Genomic DNA, 22,767 nt, shown 5'->3' with positions numbered 1-22,767 from the left:
TTAGGAAGTGTTGGGGAAGCAATGCTCGCCAGCATTTTAGAACAATCCTTAAATCCTCTCCCATTGATAGGCATTTTGGCAGGAAGACCCTCATGGGCACAGATGTACCTCTAAAGCAAGCAGAGCAAGTTTATAAGGAAGGTTAAAATTCCAGTGCCTGAGCGACATGAGGTGGGAAGGAACTGGGTTTGCCTTGTTGCTGGGCTAGGTCCATGTGTGCAAGCCCCCTTTGATCTCTGCAGGTGTAGGCAAGCCAGCTGCTGTCTTACTTCTGAAGGGGAGGTAACCTTGTCACTGTTTTGTAGAGCCCTGTGTAAATGGAGGGAATGAAGGACAACGGCCAGCCCGTTCCCATGGAGATGCACCCAGGAGGGTGGGCAGTGTGGTGACTCAGCCCTTTTGCTGAAGCTTCTCTTCTGATCTCCAATATGAGAGGAGAAGCAGGACCCCAGTGGCATAGGCAGGACCCCTGCAGTTGCTCTTGGGGCCAGTCCTGGCAGGAGACCTTGTTGGGGTCCACTTGTGCTTCTCAGCCTTCAGGGAGTGTGGAACGTCCAGACCAAGGGCTGACTGGGAAGAGGCTGGTTTCAGAAGGCAGGAGGACAGCGCCCTCCTGCTGGCTGTGTGACTTTGGTAATAGCAGTCATAATAATCCTCACCTTACAGGGTTACTGGGTATTAAATAAGATACTGTGAATTCCGTGCGCTTAGCAGAAGGTTAAGAAATACTGACTTGTTTGGTTTCTCGGACAATAGAATATGCCAACCAAATGTCAATGTATTCCCAGAACCGAATGGGGGAGAGCCTGAAATACAGGGTTCTTAGCAACACAGTGACAGGCCAGCATCTGTGCAATACAAGGGATAATGAGGGACCGAGAAGTCAGTGTTTACCACTGACCTCATTCGTGAGAGAAAATTGAGACTACCAGAAGCGGGTACCAAAGGGCACCAAATAGACTCACAATGCCAGGTGTCTGTGTTTGCAAAGACAATAAACCAATATGAGACAATTACCAAGAGGCAGCCACTGGAACACGGTCAGAGGAGTCTCTGGCCTATAGAAAAGGCAAGTGGCCTATGATCTTTCATCGACGACTTATGTGACTTCAAGGTCAAAAGCAAAAAAAAGGGGGGGGACGAATCGAGGGGAAAACACAGAGTGGGGGAGGAGCGTTCCTTCTGCAAAGAACTCTTGGGGGTGCTGTCAAATAAGGAGGGAGTTTTCAATGAAGATCACCTGATGCTTCTTGGGTAAATCTTTAAAAATAGCTCACGTGAGCAAAAGCGGGAAGACTTCGATGTTTTTATTTGAAATTTGGGTGGATGAGAAAAGCTAATTGAGATGCATGTTTGGATTGTTCTTATGTAGAGCTAAGCTTTCTGTGGTGTTGTTGGTTTCCTAGGAAGAATTAAATAATATGCAAAAGGAACTGTACAACTCACACCCGTTCCGTGCACGGCAGGAGCTCATATCCTTCCAGGACACCCTCGATGGTGTCACCTGCCCCACGGAGCTTCAGTCACCCCACCTGACCCTTGGCAGTCCCATCCCTTACATCAGGCGCTGGCTGGTCAGTGGGGATGAATGAGAGCAAAGGAACGCTGAGGTCTCAGTTTTGGTTGTGTTCTGTTTTTGCACACCGATGTGTAGAGAAAGCAAATTGTAAAGTGCAAAAAATGCAAAAGGAAAAAAAAAAAGCTGTGTCTCTGTCCCCAATAGTCTCTTTTTGCTTTTAAAGTCACAAATGCGATGCATTTTTCTCGGTTTCTCTAACTTGCATCGCACAGTATGGTGACGGAGATATGATTAGGAACAGTATTTTCCCGTGAGAACATGGCTGAAAAGCGTTAAACTCCATGCATCGTCAGCCAGGGAAATGCTTAGATGCAGCATGGTTGTTATGAAACAGGAAATGAAAAAGAAACAGTGGCTCTTGTCACGTGTGCCAAAGGGCAAGGGTAGGGCACCCTGGCAGACTTTGAGCATCTTGTGGCATCATTATAGTTCTGTGTGGGGTTGGGAGTATGGATGTTTCACAGATTGGAAGCAGTGTTCAAAGGACTGTGACCTGTATCGTCCATGAGCCTATGTTCAAGTTTTATGGCAGGACCTGATGGTATTAGGAAGTGAAGCCTTATGAGGCACACTGGTCAAAAGAATACAGTCTAGAAGATGGCAGAGGTCCTAAAGTGAGCCCCTGTTCCTTTGTCCAAGGACATTGCAAGAAGTTAGCAGTGTGAGGCCTGGGAGAGGCATCTCACCAGAAAGCAGACATGATTTCAGAATCCTAGCTTCTGCGACTTTGCCAAACCACTGTCTGCGGAGTGCAAGCCACCTGGTTTGCCATGTTCTTCTGCAATAGCACAAATGGACCCAAGTGAGGGCCTGATTGTGGTTACATTTCAATGAGCACTACCCAAACCCAGCATCCTCTTGCTTCCCTTTGTGATGAGCATGGCCTCTCACCAACTAAGATGCCTTGGAAGCTGCTGTGCTAGGGGCCCTGAGAGGCGTTTGGGAATCATGGCTGTCCCTGAGGCTCAAGAAATGGTTGGGCTTCAAGTTCTGATGTTCTTTTAGGTCACTTTTCTAGGGATTGTTAAGTAAGGGGCATTTGCAACAGCTGCTAGGATGCTCTGGGTTCGAGTCCAGTGGTAGCAAGAGCTCAGCTGAAACATGACCTTGCTAGCAGTCGGCCTCTCTGTGCCTCACCCTTACTTGTTAAGAATCCTGACAAAACTCTCTGCTACAGCGGAGCGTCCACCTGACATCTACTTGTTACGCTGGACCCCTGAGTGGCGTTATTGGCAGGTGACAAGACCTCTAGTGGGCGGTCCTTAGGTCACTGGGATCCTGCCTGTGAAGGAGACTGTGGGGAGATGATTTCTTCTTCCCTCTTTGCTTCCTACATCACCAGCGACCAGAAACACAGGACACTCACAGAAAGACCCAAGCCAGCAGAGATTTGGGCTCTACATTCTGGCCCCATATTCCCCTGCTCTGACTTTTAGAACATCTGTGGTCAGGGCGGCCCTCTTCTCGAGACTGGAAAGAAAATGGTGGCTGTAGAACAGCAGGCTTTCCGTCCCATGAAGGGAAGTTTGTGAGTTGTAGGGCAGAAACGCGGTTGAGATAACCTGAGAGAGTGGTCTCTAAAGCCAGAAGGCAAGGCACTTCTGCTCAGTGGTTTTCCTTTGACTTAAAACTCTAGAACACCCAACTTTGTGTCTAGTGTGTTATATAATAGGCTGTGGTCTGTGAACTTGGGAAGTGGAGGCAGGAAGATCAGAAGTACAAGGCCAACCCTGGGCTACATAAGTGAGTCCCAGTCTAGCCTGGATTGCAGAAGGTGAGGAGGAAGGAGAGGAGAGGAGGAGAAGGTAGGGGAGGAGAGGGGAGAGGAGAGGAGAGAATAGGAGAGGAGAGGGTAGGGGAGGAGAGGGGAGAGGAGAGGAGAGAATAAGAGAGGAGAGGGTAGGGGAGGAGACAGGAGGGGAAGAGAAGGGGAGGGGAAGAGAGAGAAAGGGAAGGAAGGAAAGGAGAGGGGAGGAGAGAGGAGAGGAGAGGAAGGCATTCCCACATGTCCCCCCCCCTTCCTCTGCACAATACTTGCCTGATTACTAATAAAAGTTTTTTCCTGAGTGTGGACTGTGCAACGGGCACTCAACATGTGCCCTCTTTTCATCCTGCCGACGGCTCTCCTGGTGGTGCTTTCATGCCTGTTTGCCTTTGCAGGAGCTGACAGGAAACCTTAGAAAGGTTGAAGGTTGGAGGCTCCATGGTAACTAAAGAAGTACCCTTGACCTTGGGTCGCCTGACACTGGCGCATACCAAGGCTGCTCTTGAGCCAGTTTTGACTATTCCTGTGCAACGCAGTCACTAGTAAAAACACTCACCCCAAGTTCCTTTAGAAACACACCACTTCGCCAGCATCTTAAGAGTTGAAAAAGGCTCAGGGACGTGGCGTTTCGTTGCTGTTGTGAGGTGAAGCCTCATATAGTCATTCTTCAGATTGTTAGAGACACTTTGTTACGGTCTTGGGTAGAAGTGTGGAAAATGTGAAATGCTAGGCAAGACTATGTACGCACGGGTGCCCGGAACTCTGCTGCCCTTCCAGAACACACAGGAGCTCGCTCCTTGGAGTACACCGTGGTAGGACGTGAGCTTTAGGTTTGCCGCCAAAATTCTTCACCAACGTCCCATGGAAGCAGAATTCCTATGCTATCCCCGACAGCTTATAAGAATGTCAGCAGGGGCCTGGATGGAGCTCTGAGAAAATGCCTATGGCAGAGAACTCCAGTAAGTGAAGTTGCAGAGAGTAGAGACTCTATAGCGTGGGCATGGTGAAAATTACCCAAATTGAAGGCCAGATGAGGCTGTGGTTGTGGGCCTCACTTGAGTAGCTATGACTCTCTCTCTACCACAGATGTGGTGACCTGGTGTTGGAAGTTGTCACAAAAGCAGGGTAGGATCCAATATAGAATAGAACAGAAATAAAATATTTAGAAGGCCAAACTTATTTATTTACTTATTCGTTTGTTCATTCATTAATTCATTCTCAGTTACCAAAGGGCAGTGGTAGAACGGCAAATTACAACCATAATAATAACTTCTTAACGGAGGGTTGACTGGGGGGCCCTGCGAGAGTTCAGGGGGAGTTCATATATCCCTGACGCCCGTGGGTAGGGAGCTGTGTTGACTGTCACTGATATAATAAAACATCCAGGGAGGTGGCCGGTTCACCACACATGCACCGACGATGACAGGGGCTCCATGCGAACGCCACGCGGTGCAGCTGCTGCCCAGACAGATCAGGTTGTGTCAACAGAAAGTCTTTCAGGGGTCTGGAGAAGCCTAGGCCGTTGCCCTTATCACAGTCTACATCTTCCAGCTAATATTTGCCCAACTTGGAGCCATGAATATCAGGCAGCTCCAAAATGAGCGTGAGAGTCTCTTGAGGCTGTGCCCTAAGTACCTTCTGTAAAGGTTTCAGTGGGAAATAATCTTCAAATAAATGACAAGATGGTTTGAGAAGAATAACCAGGTATTATATTACAGTTTGACTAGGAATATTTCCTTTCAGAGTGAGTCGGGGCGTGCTTGTTTGTTTTCTCCCTGGCACATCCTGCTTTGTCCATAAAACTCTCTTATTCCCAGGAGAAAGGCTCAGTTGCTGCTTTTCTGAGAGGCTGAGGGGCTCTCGCGACTTTGTACGGCTTCTCTTTTCGAGACTTCAGCTTCCTGCAACACATGCACACACACACACACACACACACACCCTTAGTAGGACAGAGACTGCAAAAAAATGGTCCCTTTTAGGCGATTATAAAAATCACATGCAAGGTCTAAATCATAAAGGGAAATATGTGAGATTTTGCCATAAAAAAATTAAAGCTCTTATAAGGCTTCTTTATTCTGACTCTTGCAAGCCATCATGCCAAACTAGAACAGGCCTAAAGGAGGAAAATGTCATAAAACATATCACAGATACGAAGGTAGAAGTTTTAATATGTTAGGATCCTTGCAATTAAATAAAAAAAATAGCTAATATCCATGTGGAAAAAATATAATGAATAAGCAATTCATAAATGAAGAAATCCAAACGTCAGAGAAACATCAGAGCACTATTTGATTTTAACAGCCAACATTAAAAGGGAGCCATTCATGGTTATGAGACGGGTAAAGTTTAAAATTAACCTCAGAGACTGTACCGCACACCCCATTAGAAGAGTAACTCGATAAAGCCATGTGTTCAGAGAAATTTGGCAGTATAATTTAAAAAACACTAAAGCCATATATCTCTGAAAAATCTGTCCTAAAGAAATGATTTTAAAAAAAAATAAATGTTTTCCACTTTTAGGATTTTCTAACGTAAAATGAAAACGTGCAGGAGCAGAGAAGTGGAGGTAGGATTTGGAATCGTAAGGAAAAGCTCCGACAGTAGTTGCCTGTCACTCACAGAGACATACAGTTCAAGACCTCTGGGGGGCTACCCGAAACTCAGGACAGAAATGGATCCTGTGCACACACACCTGGGATGAAGCTCATTTAATAAATGAGGCACAGAAAGAAGCTAAGGGTACCTGATTTGCAACAGAGCAGCTACTGTGTTCGCGCGAGGCTCACTGGAATGAAAGAACTGCTATGCTGTGACAGTCTGACAACTACCAAGCGGCTGACAGGCTGGTGGTGTAAGCAGTGGGGAAACACTGTGGTAAGGGATGGCTCCTGTGCTGGGTGGCACGGAGCAGGAAGGCCCAGATGCCATCCCGTCATGCAGAATGAAATTTTACCTATTTTCCATGGAATGTCTTCCGATTGCAGTTGACTGCAAGTAACTGAAACCTCAGAAGATGAAAAGGCAAACAATGGTGCGCTACTATGGCTGACAATTCCTGAGTGATTATTTCGTACCACTGTTCAAGGCTATTGCTAGGTGTTTATTGAATTTTCACAACGAAATTCTTATGGCGGTACTATCATTATCTTCATTTTTGTTTTTAGTTAAGGAAAACAGGGGTTAGTGCTCTGGCGGAGGCGCCACCCCAAGTCCCCTCTCCCTCGGAGTTGCCTCAGTCCAGACTCTACTGGGGAGAAAGCCCCGCCAAATGATGACCCCTCTCCAGAGATGCTCAGGACCACACCCACTGGATATTTAAACTGCCTCCTAGTTTTCTGATCTTCCTTTCCCATCTCCTCTCTGGGGAGCTGGAAAGCCATCCGGGAGCATTTGTATTCATTAAACCTGGGCTTTTTCTAATTCGGTTTGATTTGGTCTGATTTGGATTATTGCGTTGGCGGAAAGGCTTATCGGGGCACAGAAATTTTTCATTTAGTGCGTCAGCAGCTCATGTAGGGTGTTAGTGTACAGCCTGAGTCTGAGCAGGTCAGCCCTTAACCCTGAGCATCAACCCCGAAACCGCCCCCCACTCCCACCAAACACACACACACGCATACACACATACACACATGCACACGTACACACACACGCGCGCGCACACACACATACACCTAAACACACACTCACGCACACACACATACACACATGCACACGTACACACACACACACACGCACGCACGCGCACACACATACACACATACACCTTCCCACTAACAGAACAGGAAGCAGGTAATGACAGTAATATTCCTCAACTACAGCCCAGTCACAGTGTGTAGAAGGCACATAACTGAAATACATTTACCAGGATGTTTAGCACTTGTTGTTGCTATCATTTAAATCTTATCTTATGCACCATCGGCTCCCAAGCACTCATGACTGAAATGTTCACCCAAACAATAACTGAAATGGGGGCTGGGCTCTCTGTACCTGTGTGTTGTCCTTTAGGGGAGAACACTGGAGGTAGGAAAATCCTGATCAAGCAGGTTGTCCCTGGAAACCAGCTACCGCCTAACACAACCATAGTCAGCTTAAACCGAGTTTGACAAAGAAGCTCGGCTAAATCTACTAGGCGGATATTGCTAGTATCTAATCAGATTCGTCTCCTTCTACCCTTGGTATCTGATGGAGTGTGCTACCCCTCCCGGCCCCCAAAACTAACTCCCACGGTCTCAGTAATTTTTCTTGCCCACTGGTTTTTACCAGCTGCTGTCATGATTGTCCCTGGTTGTTACTTGGTTGGAATTAGAGATATCTGGGAAATTGGGAAAGCCCATTTCTTGGTTCTTCTGAAAAGGCACTACCAGAAAACTTTAGACATGATTCGTGAACTAAGGGAGACGCGCTTTGAGTCTGAGCAGCACCAATGGGCTGGGTTAGACGAATCGAAAGGCAGAAGAAAGGCGGAAGGAGGAAGCTCCACTGCTTTCTCCCAGCAGGCATAGACTTTTGCAGTTCCGGTCACCTGAGACATGGGACTCCAGCTTCTTCAGCCTCTCAGTAAGTCCCAGCACCCAATGACTCCCTGAAGCCCCTTCAGGGCCTTGACCTCTGACTGGGCCTGCATCATTGGTCTCCCTGGACTCAAGTGGCAACTGGTTTCTCCAATCCTCCCTCCAGCTTGCTGACAGCCATTGTGGAAATAAACAGCCTCTGAGCATGTGAGTCAATCCAATAAACTCCCTTTTGTAGTTAGAAGTATATGTATATGGTGGGTTTCACTCCTCTGGAGAGCCCTGAGTAATCCCCTTTGGCTACAATTCCCCATCTGTCCCTGGTGTTTCAAAGTTGAGGTCAAACTCTTTCCCGTATGCAATACTCTTGAATAAAAAGTCTGTCTTCCCATTTTAAAAAAGTGTCTGATGAATCATTTCTAACGCATTTAACATCACAAAATCTGTCCAACCCCCCTCCCATCCCAGACAATGGGGAGCATGGGGAAGTGCTGGGAACATGACATGAAGGTCAGCCCCATTGCTAATCACAATGGATTTGACTCATCCCCAGTACTTATTCTGATGGAAAATCCATCTTCAATTACAAAGCTCTGGACTAAGGGAGGGATTTAGAAATGTATCCTTTGTTTAGCATTCAATTGTCTCTCACAAATTTAGGAACTATTCAGGAAAGACACATGTTACAATTGGGGATGATAGGATTCTAGGGGGGGTTGTCCATCTTTCTTGTTTTTCAAATACGCTTTGTTTTTTTTTTTTATTGTACATAAATTCCAGATGTTCGGATTCTCCTGCTTGCTAACTTGTATCTGAATCCTCAGTTAAGGTTCACTGTGCTTTGCTGAGCAAGTGCAGAGCTGGGGAACCTGTGCGAATCACCAGAAGCACACAATCCCTCTGAGGTTGGACAAGGCTATACTCTGTCTGGTATTTCAGCTCCTGTGATGTAAATACGAGTCCTCTTTTTTTCTTTTCTTTTCACGATCTGTTTTGACATCATCCTTTATGTTGTTACTGTTTTTCCTTAGTGATCTCACTGTTTAAAATGACACTTCAAATGGACTGCCAAAGTGTGGGGATCCTCAGCCCTAGCAAGCCGCAGTAAGCCCCACGGAGAAAATGGCCACGGTAGCCAGCGTCGTTCAGGTTGTTGTGGTGTTGGTGATAGTTGCCTGTGTGTATGGCGTGGGTGATGCGAAGAAAGCGCCATTCTGAAAAGCAGGTTGTAGGCAAAGGTGCAGGTCCCCAGGACATGGGATGCCAGGAAAAAACATCTCTAACTTGGGCCAGGGCTGTGCTGTCCTGGGCTCTGGGCTGAGCTCACCCCACTCCTTAGGGGCTGGCATTATTATCTTCATTTCAGCTGATGAGAGTGGGGATTGGGAGCCTCAAAGTGCAGGGTTCTTTCTCATGATCATGCAGGGTACAGGCAGAATGTGGGCCAGTGTTTGCCCTTAAACTTGGAAGGATCCGTGAATGTGTGCTTCTTGCATTTTACTGAAATAAAAATAAATAAAATGATGAAGGTGCTTGTGGGGTCTTCACTGAGTGTCTTGTGAGGTGTGGAATCAGCATTGTGGTGCCCTGGGTGGATCCGGTGGCCTGTCTGTCTCGTCTAGATGTGGAAGAAAGCAAGGGCTGCTGAGTGGTCTCTAGGATGTAGTCACAGCCCCCTGGACCTGCCCCTCTGGTTCAGAGACTTAAAGTTTTGTGGGTTGATTTCTCTTCTCAGTTTTCAACATGGATTCGAGCGAATTCCGCAGGAGAGGGAAGGAGATGGTGGATTACATAGCTGACTATCTGGAAGGCATTGAGAGACGCCCAGTGTACCCTGATGTGGAGCCTGGCTACCTTCGGCCCCTAATCCCCACCGCTGCCCCCCAGGAACCGGAAGCATATGAAGACATAATCAAAGATATTGAGAAGATAATCATGCCAGGGGTGAGTATGTCTATGAGTTCAGAGGACGGCTGGGTTTATGCTAATATAGCACGACTGGAAGCTACAGTTCCGGTGTCATGGGGTCACGGAAGCAGATAGGTTAGAGAGAAATGCCTACCTTTTTTTTTTTTTTCAGTCTCAACTAAGACAACTGAGATTTAGAGAAGTTATGTGGTCTGTGAAGTTCTCGTGGGCTAGTCAATGATAGATCCAAATTACATGGGCTCCAAAGGTAGAGTGAGGGTTTTCTCCCAAGGCCCCCACAACTCAGTACTTGCTTCACCATACTTGGTTCCTAGTTATCCTATGAAGGAAAAAAAAAAGCTCCTGATGGTTGATTGCAAATAGTTTAATTAATTATCCTAAATAAAGAAATAAAGGCACTTGTAGCATTCTTATGTCTATCCAAAGGTACTTCATGTACCGAGGAAACATTTTCTTCAGTTTGGTTGGGTACGGCCCGTGTCCACTGCTTTTGCCCAAGGCCACAGAATGGCTGAGCATCCCTGATAGAGAGGGATCAAAGGGCTGCAGCGAACCTCAGTGGTGTGTCTCCACAGCACTGCTTTGCCCATCAAGCAATTTACCTAAAAGCCTATTCATTAACAGGATTCTGACCAAATGGGTCTGACCCTGATCACCAAATCACGTGTAAAGTCTGAGCTGGGTCTCTGCCCCCTTCCCCAGCACTGAGGTGGCTGCGGATCTAAGGGGAAAATGAGAAACAAACACGTGATCTGCAGGGCGGGGGGGGGNGGGGGGGGGGGGGGGGGGGGGGGGGGGGAGGAGCTGAGATAGCGGGTACTCACTCTTGTTTTCAGACAGAAGATGGAGGCTCTGGGGAGGCAGCTGGTCTTCAGCCTCAGCGCCTCTGTTCCAGAACACCTCTCACAGCCCCTGTCAAGTTTCGTCTTCAGGAGATTTCCCCTGCCGTTTGTTCTCTGAGTAAAATTAAAAAATTCTGACTCTGGCCTACAAGTTGAACAAATAAGCTAAGCCAGTCAGCACAAAGCCCGTGCAGGGAGGTACAGTCAAATGTCAGGCCACGGGGGAATACAGGAGCGTGGTGCTGGCAAAATGTGCAGTCTCCCTGCGGGGGTCTGCACTCTATAGGAGTGTTTACTGGGCAGAGCAAGAGTGCTCTGGGCTTAGCTCCCCCGGGGTAACAGTTTCAGGCAGCCTGGTGCTGGCCCTGTGGCTGACCCGCAGCTACATGAAAATTCTGGGTTGTGCGGAGCCGGGTGTGGGACTATCCAGTCCGCTTGCTTGGCTAGTCATAGAGAGCAAGGCTGAGGAGCGTCCCTTCCAGTCAAGAATCACCCTGGCCTTCCCAGGCCCCGGGTAGTGAGGAGAGCGAGCTGCAGGCAGTGTGGAGCCCTCCAGGTACCTGGAAGAGACTGAGGCCCTGGGCTCCAGCTGTGCCCCCTGGCCCCGTGCATTTGTGCAGTCTTTGGCCTCTTCCTCTGCTGGCCCCTTGCAAGTTCCACTTTCTCAAGGCATTTCCGTGAAGACAAGCACGTTACCACTACAGATGTTTTGGTTTTTATCTGAACATTCTTTTTTTTTCCCCTCTCTCTCTTTCTTTTTTCTTCCTAAAGCCTCATGGGCCCCATTCCTGCTCTGCTGAACACATCACTCAGCCTGTGAAGTTCTCCAGAGCCTCTGAGACTCACTGTCAGCCTCTCCCTCCTTCCCTCCCTCCCTCCCCCTTCCTGTTCTTGCTAACCCTGATTTTCTTTCACTCTCACTTTTTTTTTTATCCCCCTCTGGCTCTGTCCCACGCCCAGGCCTGGAGACAGGCATGTAATGCGTCTTACTGGAATCTTCCAGTTTTTAATGAGCTATCCTGGTTGGTTATCTTTATAATCATAATCGGGGTTCCTCGTGCCACATATTGGCCGGTAAATGTCTGATATGCGGTTTTACTGAGAAAAGACATGTTTATGTCTTTGCCAAATCTATGAAGAATGGCCACGCGTTCGTCAGCTCTCCGACCCTGTGACAGCAGAGACGACAAACACACAGGGACAAGGTCCATTTTCGCTTATAGCTTTGGGAGTTTAACCAGGACTCGTTGGTCTTATGGCTTTTAGCCTGTGGTGAGCCAGGGCATCATGGCAGAAGCACAGAGCAGAGGAAATCTATTCGCCTCATGGCTGGAAAGCAACCCAGAGAAAGAGGAGGGGACCACCAGATGGGGACCACCAGTCTCCTTTGAGGGCTCATCACCAAAGACCTAAAGGCCTCTCACTACCTCCCGATAGTGCTGCCTTGGCACTCTGACATGTGGAGCTTTGGGGATTCTTGAGAGTTGGACCCTAGCCAGATGTTATAAGAAAACACGTGGACTAGGTGACGTCCACATTTCTTAAGACCCAGAGGTTGAGCCGGGCGATGGTGGCGCACGCCTTTAATCCCAGCACTCAGGAGGCAGAGGCAGGCAGATCTCTGTGAGTTCGAGACCAGCCTGGTCTACAAGAGCTAGTTCCAGGGGCTGGAGAGATGGCTCAGTGGTTAAGAGCACTGCCTGCTCTTCCAAAAGTCCTGAGTTCAATTCCCGGCAACCACATGGTGGCTCACAACCATCTGTAATGAGGTCTGGTGTCCTCTTCTGGCCTGCAGACATACAGACAGAATATTTTATACATAATAAATAAATAAATAAATATTAAAAAAAAAAGAGCTAGTTCCAGGACAGGCTCCAAAACCACAGAGAAACCCTGTCTCGAAAAAACAAACAAACAAACAAAAAAGACCCAGAGGTTGGGCTCAGATGAGGGCTTTGTAGGTTACCGCGAGCAGCTCTGTACCCTCCAGTGGTAAGGAGCTAGCTCCCTGGTCTTCTCCTCTTCCTCCTCTTCCACCACCACACTTAGCCTGCTCCTCCCAACAGCTCCTCCTGCTCCTGACATCCAAGGCTCCTCGCATCCTGCAGACCCTTCCTTTCATCTTTACTTCAATGTTTACACGGAGTGATTTGAGCTCCCAGCTTCTATAGCGACAGGATCTCGGCCCCTCCTGCTCTCGGGGATCGTCTTTCCTTAGACCCTGGTGAAGAATGAGTGCTTGTTTTATGTCTCTGCCCCCAGTTCACTTTGTGAAATCTCTTCCCCAGGACAGGCACATCCTTTAAAAAATATAAATCTATCATTTTAAAGAATGTCAGCCTAAGACTGTGCATAACGGCCTCATCACAGGAGTCTGGTGATAACGGAGGGTAGTTTCCACGTGGCTGTTTCTTACAGAAACCATACTGATTTCAGAGATCCTAAGGCTCAGCAGAGTTTTGTTTTATAATCAGTGAACAAGAAGAATTTTCTTGACTGGAATCTGGAGGAGAAAGCTAGAGATGGTCTCGCTGCCTAACAATGCAGAAAGAAACCCAGTTCCTGGATTTGGGGAATCAGGAAGAAACCCTTTCTCCAGAATCTTTGGTTCAGAACTGTATAAGCCTTTTGAACTTTGGAGAGAGTACTATTTCTTTAGTCAGCGACAAATCGGAACAACAACTTTCAATGCTCCAAAATTACACATTTTTGGTTAAAGTTTGGGGTGGGGTCGAAGTGTTAGAACTTTTCATACAAATACAATGTCATTGCCCTCCATAGATTCAGGAATTGTTAGCTATGGTCAGTCTGATCTTTTCTTAGATGGTCCCAAATTCCATCACAAGAGCCCTACTCTCATGACCTAAGTCCCTCACCAAGGCTTCCTAATACTGTCATTTGGGGCTGGCGATAAGGTTGTAGCACGTACATTGAAGAGGAAGATTCCACCCACAACCAATCCGGGTCTGTGTGTCCTCACCACTGCCCTGGTTTCCATCATCCCTGGGATTCCCAGGAGCACCACATTAGGGCATCTCCTCCCTGTTCAACCTGAGCTTTTCCTCTGCCCCTTATCCAGGCTTGGCATAGAGCAACTGTTTGCTCCCTCTGGGCTAGAGGAGGCAGGAGAGGCAGTGGCCATTGTGGGAGACAGAGGTAGCAGCTCCGCTTAAGGGTGCTGATTTACCAGTGAGAAGAGACCACATTAAAGAAATCCTTTTTTTAAAAAAAAAAAAAAAAGAGGCGCATTAAAAACAAAAAGATAAATAAATAAAAAAAATAAACAAAAGCAACTGAATTTGCTAGAGCCATTTTGGGAAAGCCAAGCTTTTTACTCCAGGATCTCAGATGTCTGGTTGCAGCACTTTCTCTGCCTAGCGCACCCAGCAAGAACCTGAAGCAGTATTGCTCTCATTCCTGCCTCGAGACTTCATGTGGTATGACAGTTGATATCTTGTGAAGACAGCATCTTCATCTGGGCTAGCAAAAATAGTCAAGCGCAAAACAGGGGGTCTGTCCACTACCGTGGCGATGAGGCGAAGCTGGAAAGTGTGGGACGTTTACATTTGATAAGCTTTGTCCAAGTTGTCTTCTGTGTGCATCCTCGGGTCCAGCCTGACTCCTCTGGCCCAGAGTAACTGTTCCGCCTCCCCACAGGTAACACACTGGCACAGCCCCTATTTCTTCGCTTACTTCCCCACGGCTAGCTCGTACCCAGCCATGCTTGCAGACATGCTGTGTGGGGCTATCGGCTGCATTGGCTTCTCCTGGGTGAGTATTGCCAAGACCCTGTGGTGGGGTCTGTGCTTGCATGGGGAGGTGATCCCTTTATACACGGGACAGAAACGGGTGGCTCTGCCTGTCGCCTGTAGGCAGCAGGGCCACTTTGCAGAGAGTAGAGTCTGGGCCCCCAGGAGGGAGTTTCTAAGGGAAGAGAAATTCTGAAGGGGAAGTGGGAGAGGGAAGAAGGAGAAGGAAGAGAAAGAGAGAGAGGAAGAGAGGGTGGGAGGAGAAGAAAAGGGAGGGGAGGAAAGAAAAGAGAAAAGAAGAAAAGAGAAGGGGAGGGGAGGGGAGGGAAGGGGAGAGGAGAGGAGAGGAAAGGAGAAGAGAAGAGAAGAGAAGAGAAGAGAAGAGAAGAGAAGAGAAGAGAAGAGAAGAGAAGAGAAGAGAAGAGATTTCCGCACAGGGCTGTTTTGGGTTTTTTTTTTTTTTTTTTATAAGCACTTGATTTTGATCCAAGGTTTCTGCAGCCCAAAGCTGGATCTTCGTTTCCCTAAGACCAGCAGATTTCTATGCAGGCTGAAGTCTGAGATTGCTACCACCTCTCAGATGTTTCATTCCATCTGTCCCCCACCAGGCTACTGCCCAGCCTATCTGATGGGCAAGCAGGCAGAGCAAAAGTGTCTGGAAATAGGCTTAGGGCTGCCTGCAGGCCCTTCAACCCTCCCTGTGTGAGTTCCCTACGCTGAAAGTATCCGGCCTAGGTCTTCCAGCTCTCTGTGTCCCAGCTGTGTGCTTCTGGAGAGATTCAAAGCAGATGCCATTGACTCTTAGGTTCTGGGGCTCCTCACACTATGAAGAGTTCCCCAAAGCCTAGAACTATCTTTGACTCTCTAGTTGTGGAGTGTCCCCCTGATGTGTGCACCGGAGCCCACTCATATTGACTAGTGTTGACTGAGGACTTGGGATGTAGGAAGGAAGGGCAGCTCATGGTTCTCAGCAGCCAGCAGAGTCCAGCTGAGCCGGCTGCTTCACTACATGGCACCTGCTTTCCTTCAAGCTGGGCTCCTAGGAGTGGAGCAAGTGGGAGTCTCGGCTTATGGGAAGAGTTACGAAGGCCTACCTCTCATCATCACTCTTCTGTCAGGCAACTGGTGCCTCCTTCTCCTAGGGACAGGCCTGGCCTAGGCTGAGGGTACCCTTTGCTTGAAATTAGATGCTGTAGCGGCAGGTTTCACTGATCGTTCTGCTGCTTCTGCATGTCTGTCTGGAGACCCAGCAACAACCTCTGATTTATCTGCCCCTCCGGAGTGGTCTCGTATGCTTTGAACAAGGAAACGCCCGCCTCCCTGTCTCAGAAGTTGTATTATTTAATAGCTGTGGTTCATAACGGGAAATGCCTGGAGTTCGGATTATCCTGGCTGCAGTAGGACCCCACCAGGATGGGGATGACCATCTGACCAGCAGCGAGAAAGTCCTCAATTCCTTCAGTCATCCATGTGTCATAATGCCAGAATTATGCCACAACTCGGGTCACCACGTTGTGCTCCTTAGGTACAGACCCAAATGAAAGTGGAGACTCATTTCATCTTTGCCTGGACCTAAGAGTACAGCATCACCTCCTGTGTGCAATGAGAGGCCAGAGGCCAGACACCAAGTCACTGAGGAATTAAAAGACTACATAAGACAAGTAGCTTGTCTGGTGTTACCTAGCAGATGAAAGTAGCCGATGCCCATTTCCTTGGCTCAATCCTGCATGCTACAATTCACTTGTAGGCATAGGGGAAGGTCTACAAATAGACCTTGCTGGATTCTATTATAGATCAAGCTCACAGTGCACAGCAGGCAGGCATGGTGGAGTGAGGTTCACGAGGGTGCTAGTCTCCTTGCACCAATCTGGATGAAAGAAGCTAAGTCTGAGACTGAGTTCAGGCACTTGAGGTCCATCTGAGTTTGGGAGATTTTAATCTGGGATTCAGTCAGAGTTGACCCCAAATTCCTTAGTATCTGGGACCTTGCTTGCTTCAGCGTTGGTTCTTAAAGACTCATGGCTGTGTGTGTGGTGGAGATGGGGAGGTTGATGTAGCCAAGAACTGTTCTCAGCTTACGCCCTGAGACCTTCTGTCATGGAGAGGGGATGGGGATAGTGAGGTAAGTCAGAAGGGGCCCGGAGAGAGCTACCCACCGTGGCTCCCTGTGTCATATCTGGAAGGAGTTGAGGAAGAGCAGAGAAATCTCCTCCTTGTAAAGTTCTCTCAGTGCTGCCAGGCCCAGGCCCTGCGTCCAGGCCTCTTGGCAGAGCTAACCCCCAAGGCTCCTTCAGATCTCTGGGAAATGAGAACACAGCATTGTCTCAATCCATTTGCTGAGGGAGAACAAAATACCGTAGACCGAATCCTTTATAAACATTAGAAGTCTACTTGAGGGTGTGAGGAACATGCTACTGGCATCTGGCAGCGAAGCCTGCCCTGTGATTGCAGCCAGCGGCAGGCTTCCATGAAACAGACAAGAATTTGGGTGAACATCCTCTTTTCCATCTAGTCCACTCCTGAGATGACCCGTTTTCCCGTTTTCCATCAGTTCATGACCAAGGAGCCACGCAGGCTGGTTGACCCGTAACATCCCCCACCTCTCAATACTCTTGGAGAGGGCTCAGGTTTCAACAAAGGAATGTGGGAAGACGTGCTCAAAAGGAAAAAAAAAACCGGCGACCAAGGGATTAATTCCCCCTACCAAGAGTAAATTTGGGGGGACAAAAACAAAAGTGAAATTTTTGTCAAATTGATCAAGTAAAAGTTACCAAAGAAACAATGCTCTCCCGTGTCACCGTTTTGTGCAGAGGCCAGCTGCCCCGTGGCGGCGGAGGGCCTCACTTTCCCCCACCCCCACTGCAGGCTGCAAGCCCAGCGTGCACAGAGCTGGAGACAGTGATGATGGATTGGCTGGGGAAGATGCTGGAGTTGCCAGAGGCCTTTTTGGCTGGAAGAGCTGGTGAAGGGGGAGGAGTGATCCAGGTAAGACGGGGGAAGTGGGGAAGGCGGCCTTCTGGGCTTGTGGGCGCCACAAAGGACCTCGGCTGCAAACAGAAACCAGGGCCCCTGCCGCCGCTAGCTGTGCCCTTAGCTGTCTTCCAGAGAACAGGAAAGCTGGGACACCCTGGTCTGCAAGGACTTGATGGGAATCTGGATTTAGATCCTGGTGTGGCTTTCCACAAGCTGTGGGCGAGCACTTATCTCCACAGGCCCTTCTGGTAGATAAATCAGTGACTACCACATAGGCAGCGAATATTTTTGTTGGGCTATCCACGGCCGGCCACCATGCCTAAGCACTCTCCAGACACACTGACTCCTCCTAGCACTGTGAATTAGGTGCTCTATTTTACGACTGAGGAAAAAGAGGCACCGGAAAACTGATACCTTACACCGCCCCTCCCCAGCCCCTATTCTAGCGGGGAGATTATAGACCTTATGTCTGTGTATTCCAGAACCTAAAATCTTGCTGTCACCATCGGATCCTGTCTTTACCACGAGTGACAGCTGTAGCCATGCTTCCCCCGTCTGTATGTGCTACTTGGCTGTATGTGCCGTTTGTCTGCCAGCCAGCAGCTTACCTAAGTCTCTAGCTATGGCTATGCATACATTTAATTCATTCTCCATATTCGCGCAAACAACTGTAAGGCTTACATGAGGGCGCACAACAGATGCAAATGACAGCCGTGGTGAATTTTCCATTCCGCCAGGATCTTCAGAGTGAATGATTGGAATTTATGCTCTCCCTCCTTCCCCCTACCACCCTTTTTGAAACAGGGTCTGACTGTGTAGCCCTGGCCTGGATCTCACTATGTAGAGCAGGCTGGTCTTGATCCACCTGCTCTGTCTCCCAAGGGCCGGTATTAAAAGAATGTACCACCATGCCCCAGCAAATGTGAGCTTTTTTTTTTTTTTTAAAAAAAAAAAACATTTAGAGTAACACAATGAGCTACATTAACTCATCACCGCCCTTTATGTATTTTTCTCATGTCAAGTTTACGGTTGTAATGCTAATGTAAGGATTGTTAAGATTAGAAAGAAGGATTTAGATGTATATATTGTTTTCTCTGTAGCTCCCAGTATAAGGTCAGGCAGTGATGGCTCCACGTATTTTATGGGTGAGAACCCTGGGGCCGACAGGAGAATGTCTTTGTGGAAGATCACATGTCTAGTGTGTCCAAACTAAATAGAAAGCAAGGCCCTCGATTTCTAGTCCTGAGACTCTTCAATAAGACCTCGCGTTTTAACCTTCCAACATATGACCTTTTCCTTAAGGATGCTACGCATAGCTTAGTGGCTTCAAGCACATTTATTTTCCTATGGCTCTGTAAGTCTGACTTAGGTTTTAATGAGCTAAAATCGAGATTGTCATCTTAGAAGCCCAAGGGGAAAATCCATTTCCCCACCTCCTCAAGTTCTCTAAAGCCCGCCGGAATTCCTTGGCCTGTGACTCCTATCTCCATCTCCAGAAGCAGCTGTGTTCCATCTCACTGACCTTTCTTCCCCTGTCCTGTTCTGACTGCAGATGTGAAACCGGGTCTCCACTTTTAAGGACCCGTGTGATAGGATTGGGTCCACTCCGATAATCCAAGATAATCTTTCCAAGTCAGGGTTCTTAATGTTAATCACATCAGCAGAGTCCCTTTTCCCCCTGAAAGGTAAACAAGCTCACTGCCTGGGAAAGGGGCCTGGTATCTTGGTAGTGGGAAAAGCGGTCTGTGTTGTGTTGCGCGCTGTCTGCAGAAGAGTCCTAAAAGGGTTCCTTAGCCTTTGCGCCGGCCAGGCAGGAGAGAGTCAAACTCAGCAGGGCTCGGGGGCGGGGTGGGGGGGAAGCGAGGGGGGGGGGGGGGGGGGGGGGGGGGGGGGGGGGGGGGGGAAAGGGGAGTGGGCTGGGAAATGTAAATTCTTTTTCTTTCGGTGCAGAGATCTGTGGGCAGGCCAGCAGTACTATGGCGGCTCAAACCACTTTCCATTCCTTGATTAGGTTACTTGGCCATAGCTGAGTCCCTGCAAGGAGGGAGTGGATAGGAATGAAGTACTAGAGTTGGGTGGGATGGGACTGCCGGCAATACCAACAGCTGAGGGGTTCAGGTAGGAGAATCAGGAGTTCCTCGTCACCCTCACGGAGTTCACACCAGCTTGGTCCAACGTGAGACCCTATCTAAAAGCATTCTACTAAATGTTCATATATGCCGTCCTGTAACAGAAACACAAAAGAAGACTGTGGGCCAGACTAAAAATGGCGGCAGGAATGTTCTAGAGAAGTCCCACTATCATTTCTGAGGACCGTTTTCTTCTTTTCAGAGGTTGTGCCGCGCAGCCAAACCTCCTTGGCTAAAAGGCCTTGTACAGGTTTTGCTGCCGCTTGAGAAGGGGCTACCACACAAAGTCCCTGAAATGCAATCAGAGCCATTTCCACTAGGTGAAACCCCGCGACTTCACCAGGCTCCCATGCTGAAATCCTGGTTTTCCAGGGATAGATACACTTGCTGTCCTTGACAAGGACAATCAAGTCAGAGTGTCCAGAGAAGAGACAGCCGGTCAGGGCTGCCGAGGCCAGCAGAGCTGTCTGCAGAGGCAGGGCCTGGAATTCTGGCTGATTTATTTCTGGGCAAGTATCTCATTCTTCACAGTCGGCCTGACCCCAGAGCAAGCTCTCCCTGTAGCTCCACACTCTGCTGAGAGCTTAGCGTTTGGTAAGCCCTCCTCATGACCGAGCTTTCTGTCTACCTGGGGCAGTCTCTGCCCTGTTAGGGAGTAGGCCACCTCCATGCTTCTCAGGGGCTTTAAATTTCCAGACTCAGTACCTTTTCTACCTGTTCCATAATCTCTCGCTCCCTCTCTCTTTAAATAGTTCCCCCTCCCTTTTTTGGCCATTTTTCTCCTCTATATTTTCAATAATTGCTCATGGTTTTCTGTGTATCTCTGTAATTTTCCACATTGCCAATTTACTATCTTCAATGTCAGATTTGATTACACTTTTTCACTTTTAAAAATTATTGTGCCCTCTGTATTTATGGATAATGGGCACTCGCTGGAGAAATGGGAAAATGCAGCAACTATTTTAGAGTAGAATTCTCTCTAGGTCTTATCCAGTATCTTTATATTTGTGAGTTGCATAAATCGAGATGATACGATACACACACGTTTTCTGCACAATGTTTTATTTTGTTATATCTGCACCGTTTAAATATTTACTTTATCATTATTAATTACTATTATTATTATTATTACTACCATTGTGTGTGTGCATGTTGGGTGTGTGTGGATACTCATGCCATGACTCTCATGGGAAAGTCAGAGGACAACGTTGTGAAGTCAGTTTTTCCTTCCACCCTCATGTGGGTCACCAGGCTTGCAGGGCAGCCTAGCCATCTCACAGGCCCTCAGACATTTAAAACCAAGATATTTCTTTCCCTTTATTTTGGTTTTCAAGACAGGATTTCTATGTGTATCCCTGACTGTTCTGGAACTCTCTCTCTCTGTAGACCAGACAGGCCTCAAACTCACAGAGATCCATCTGACTCTCCTCTGTCTGCCTCTGCTTTTCTAGTGTTGGGATTAAAGGTGTGTGCTGCTACCGCCACCCGGCTAAAACTTTCTAAAACTTTATCTTAATTTGCATTTTAAGTTAGAAAATGAAGCAATGGGCTTCATTATGGCATTTCCATACACGTGGTATTATACTTTATTTTCATCCACCCCCTTTCTCCAACACCTAGTCCTTTTTATTCCTCTCATTCTGATCTCCTTCTTGACCAAATATTTTTTTGAGAATAATATTACTGTACAATTTTTTATGATGTGTCACAATTTATGTAAATGCTACCTAAGATATTCATGTCACATTGCACTCTTCAGTCTTGCAAGATTTCAGAGGACAGTCTTTAGGATAAGGGGCAACAGTCTTCCAAGACCATCAGCTTCCTTCGTGCGACACATCTGTCATTCACCAAGACCAGAACATAACCACAGAAGAAAGCATTTCGGGGTCGCTTGTCATACAGCAAAGCCAATTTAATTTTTTGAGTCTTTAGTATCCAAAGATGGATCTTCTAGTTTGGTACTTCTCAAAGGATTTTACAAGTAGCTAAGTATATTGAATGACCAAAACAAACCTGTGTTTAGTCTATTTATTGTGCTTTATATAATCAATTTTTATCCTCAAAATACTTATAAGGATTCATTGCATTATCAACCATAGTTTTCATAGCAAATAAAAAAAAACAGAGGCAGAAACTAATCAAAGAGAGTGTGTAAAAGGTGATTCGGAGTGTTAATGCCAACTTGCCCAGGCTCTTTGCTTATGACATTGTGTGGAGGTTTGAATGTTACCATGGGTTAAACCATCTTTAAAGACAATCTCATTTGTAGAAGTTCCAGCCTTAGGTTAGGACTAATTCTGGCATCTCTCAGACCAGGCTTCAACAAAGCCCTTGTGAGTTCAACCCACTTAGTTTGGGTTGGGGAGGGGGAGAAGCAGACTTCCTTCTCTTTGCTGCAGGGAGCTGGCCCTTTTCAGCTCTCGGGGTTGATTGTCTGTAATTTGTGTAGCCTTAAAGAGCCGGAGCCCAGTGACAACCAGCGAGGCAGCCTGCCTTATCGATCCCCTCAGAGCTGTAATCACAGCTTAGCATTGGCGCAGCAGTGGGTGTCTGAGCCCAAGGCACACCATCATTGTGAGGCAGGACAAATGAGACCTGCAAAATGGGTCTCTTAATTGGGTTTGAAAGCTCTCGTGGAAGAAAAGCTGCCAATTTCTTACCCTGTGTGAGGTGACATTTGTAAAACCTAGAAGATGAAAGGACCTTTCGGCTCCCGCCATCAGCAGCCTTGAGCATCCACTCTCCCAAAAGGTCCCTCCCACCTCAGAGCAGGCTCGCCATGGCAACCTTTGTCTGCCTGAAGCAAAGGCATCAGGGAGCCACACAAAGACGTGGAGGGGAAAGTGGTTCCAGGTAAAGGAGGCAGCGAGTGTGTGGGCTTAGCTGGATGCAGCTCAGGTCTGTTCAGTTCCCCACTTCTCCGCCACGAAGCGCAATGGTCAGCCACTGCTTTCTTAACAAAGAACAATTGCTCTCTCTTTCTCCCCTCAGCAGTAAGAGACAGAGTCCACTCACCTTGATGTTCAAGTGTGCCCGAAACCGATCTGTAATGGCACGTTGAGGTTCAGTGCTCAAGATAATCTCAATAATTCAGAGATTATTTTTTTTTCCACTGGACTTCGTTGCTGTTTCTTAAATCATGTTTTTTGTTGACAAAATAAAGAATTTTCTCTCAGAATGTAGACAGTGCCCGCTGAACTCACAGTGAGCTTGGCTTGCCTTGGTGTGGCATGGCCACTCAGAATCATTCATTACAAAAGAAGTCCAGGGCTCTGAAGAGAGGATGG

At 47.7% G+C, this 22,767-nt stretch overlaps 1 protein-coding gene across 1 annotated transcript in view; it reads left to right on the top strand.

Annotated features, from left to right (window-relative positions):
* The window catches only part of Ddc (dopa decarboxylase), an 89,101-nt gene that overhangs the window by 9,713 nt on the left and 56,621 nt on the right, over positions 1 to 22,767 (top strand). The window contains exons 2-4 of the mRNA XM_050141229.1: positions 9,591 to 9,799; positions 14,284 to 14,397; positions 17,241 to 17,360. Coding sequence (XP_049997186.1) covers positions 9,599 to 9,799; positions 14,284 to 14,397; positions 17,241 to 17,360 — 435 coding nt within the window. The 5' untranslated portion in view covers positions 9,591 to 9,598. The remainder of the gene's footprint in view (positions 1 to 9,590; positions 9,800 to 14,283; positions 14,398 to 17,240; positions 17,361 to 22,767) is intronic.

The sequence above is a fragment of the Alexandromys fortis genome, unplaced genomic scaffold, assembly GCF_014885135.2.
Source record: "Alexandromys fortis isolate MF-2015 unplaced genomic scaffold, M_Fortis_MF-2015_v1.1 scaffold_7, whole genome shotgun sequence".
NCBI classification, from domain to species: domain Eukaryota; kingdom Metazoa; phylum Chordata; class Mammalia; order Rodentia; family Cricetidae; genus Alexandromys; species Alexandromys fortis.
This window is presented reverse-complemented; position numbering and strand designations above follow the sequence as displayed.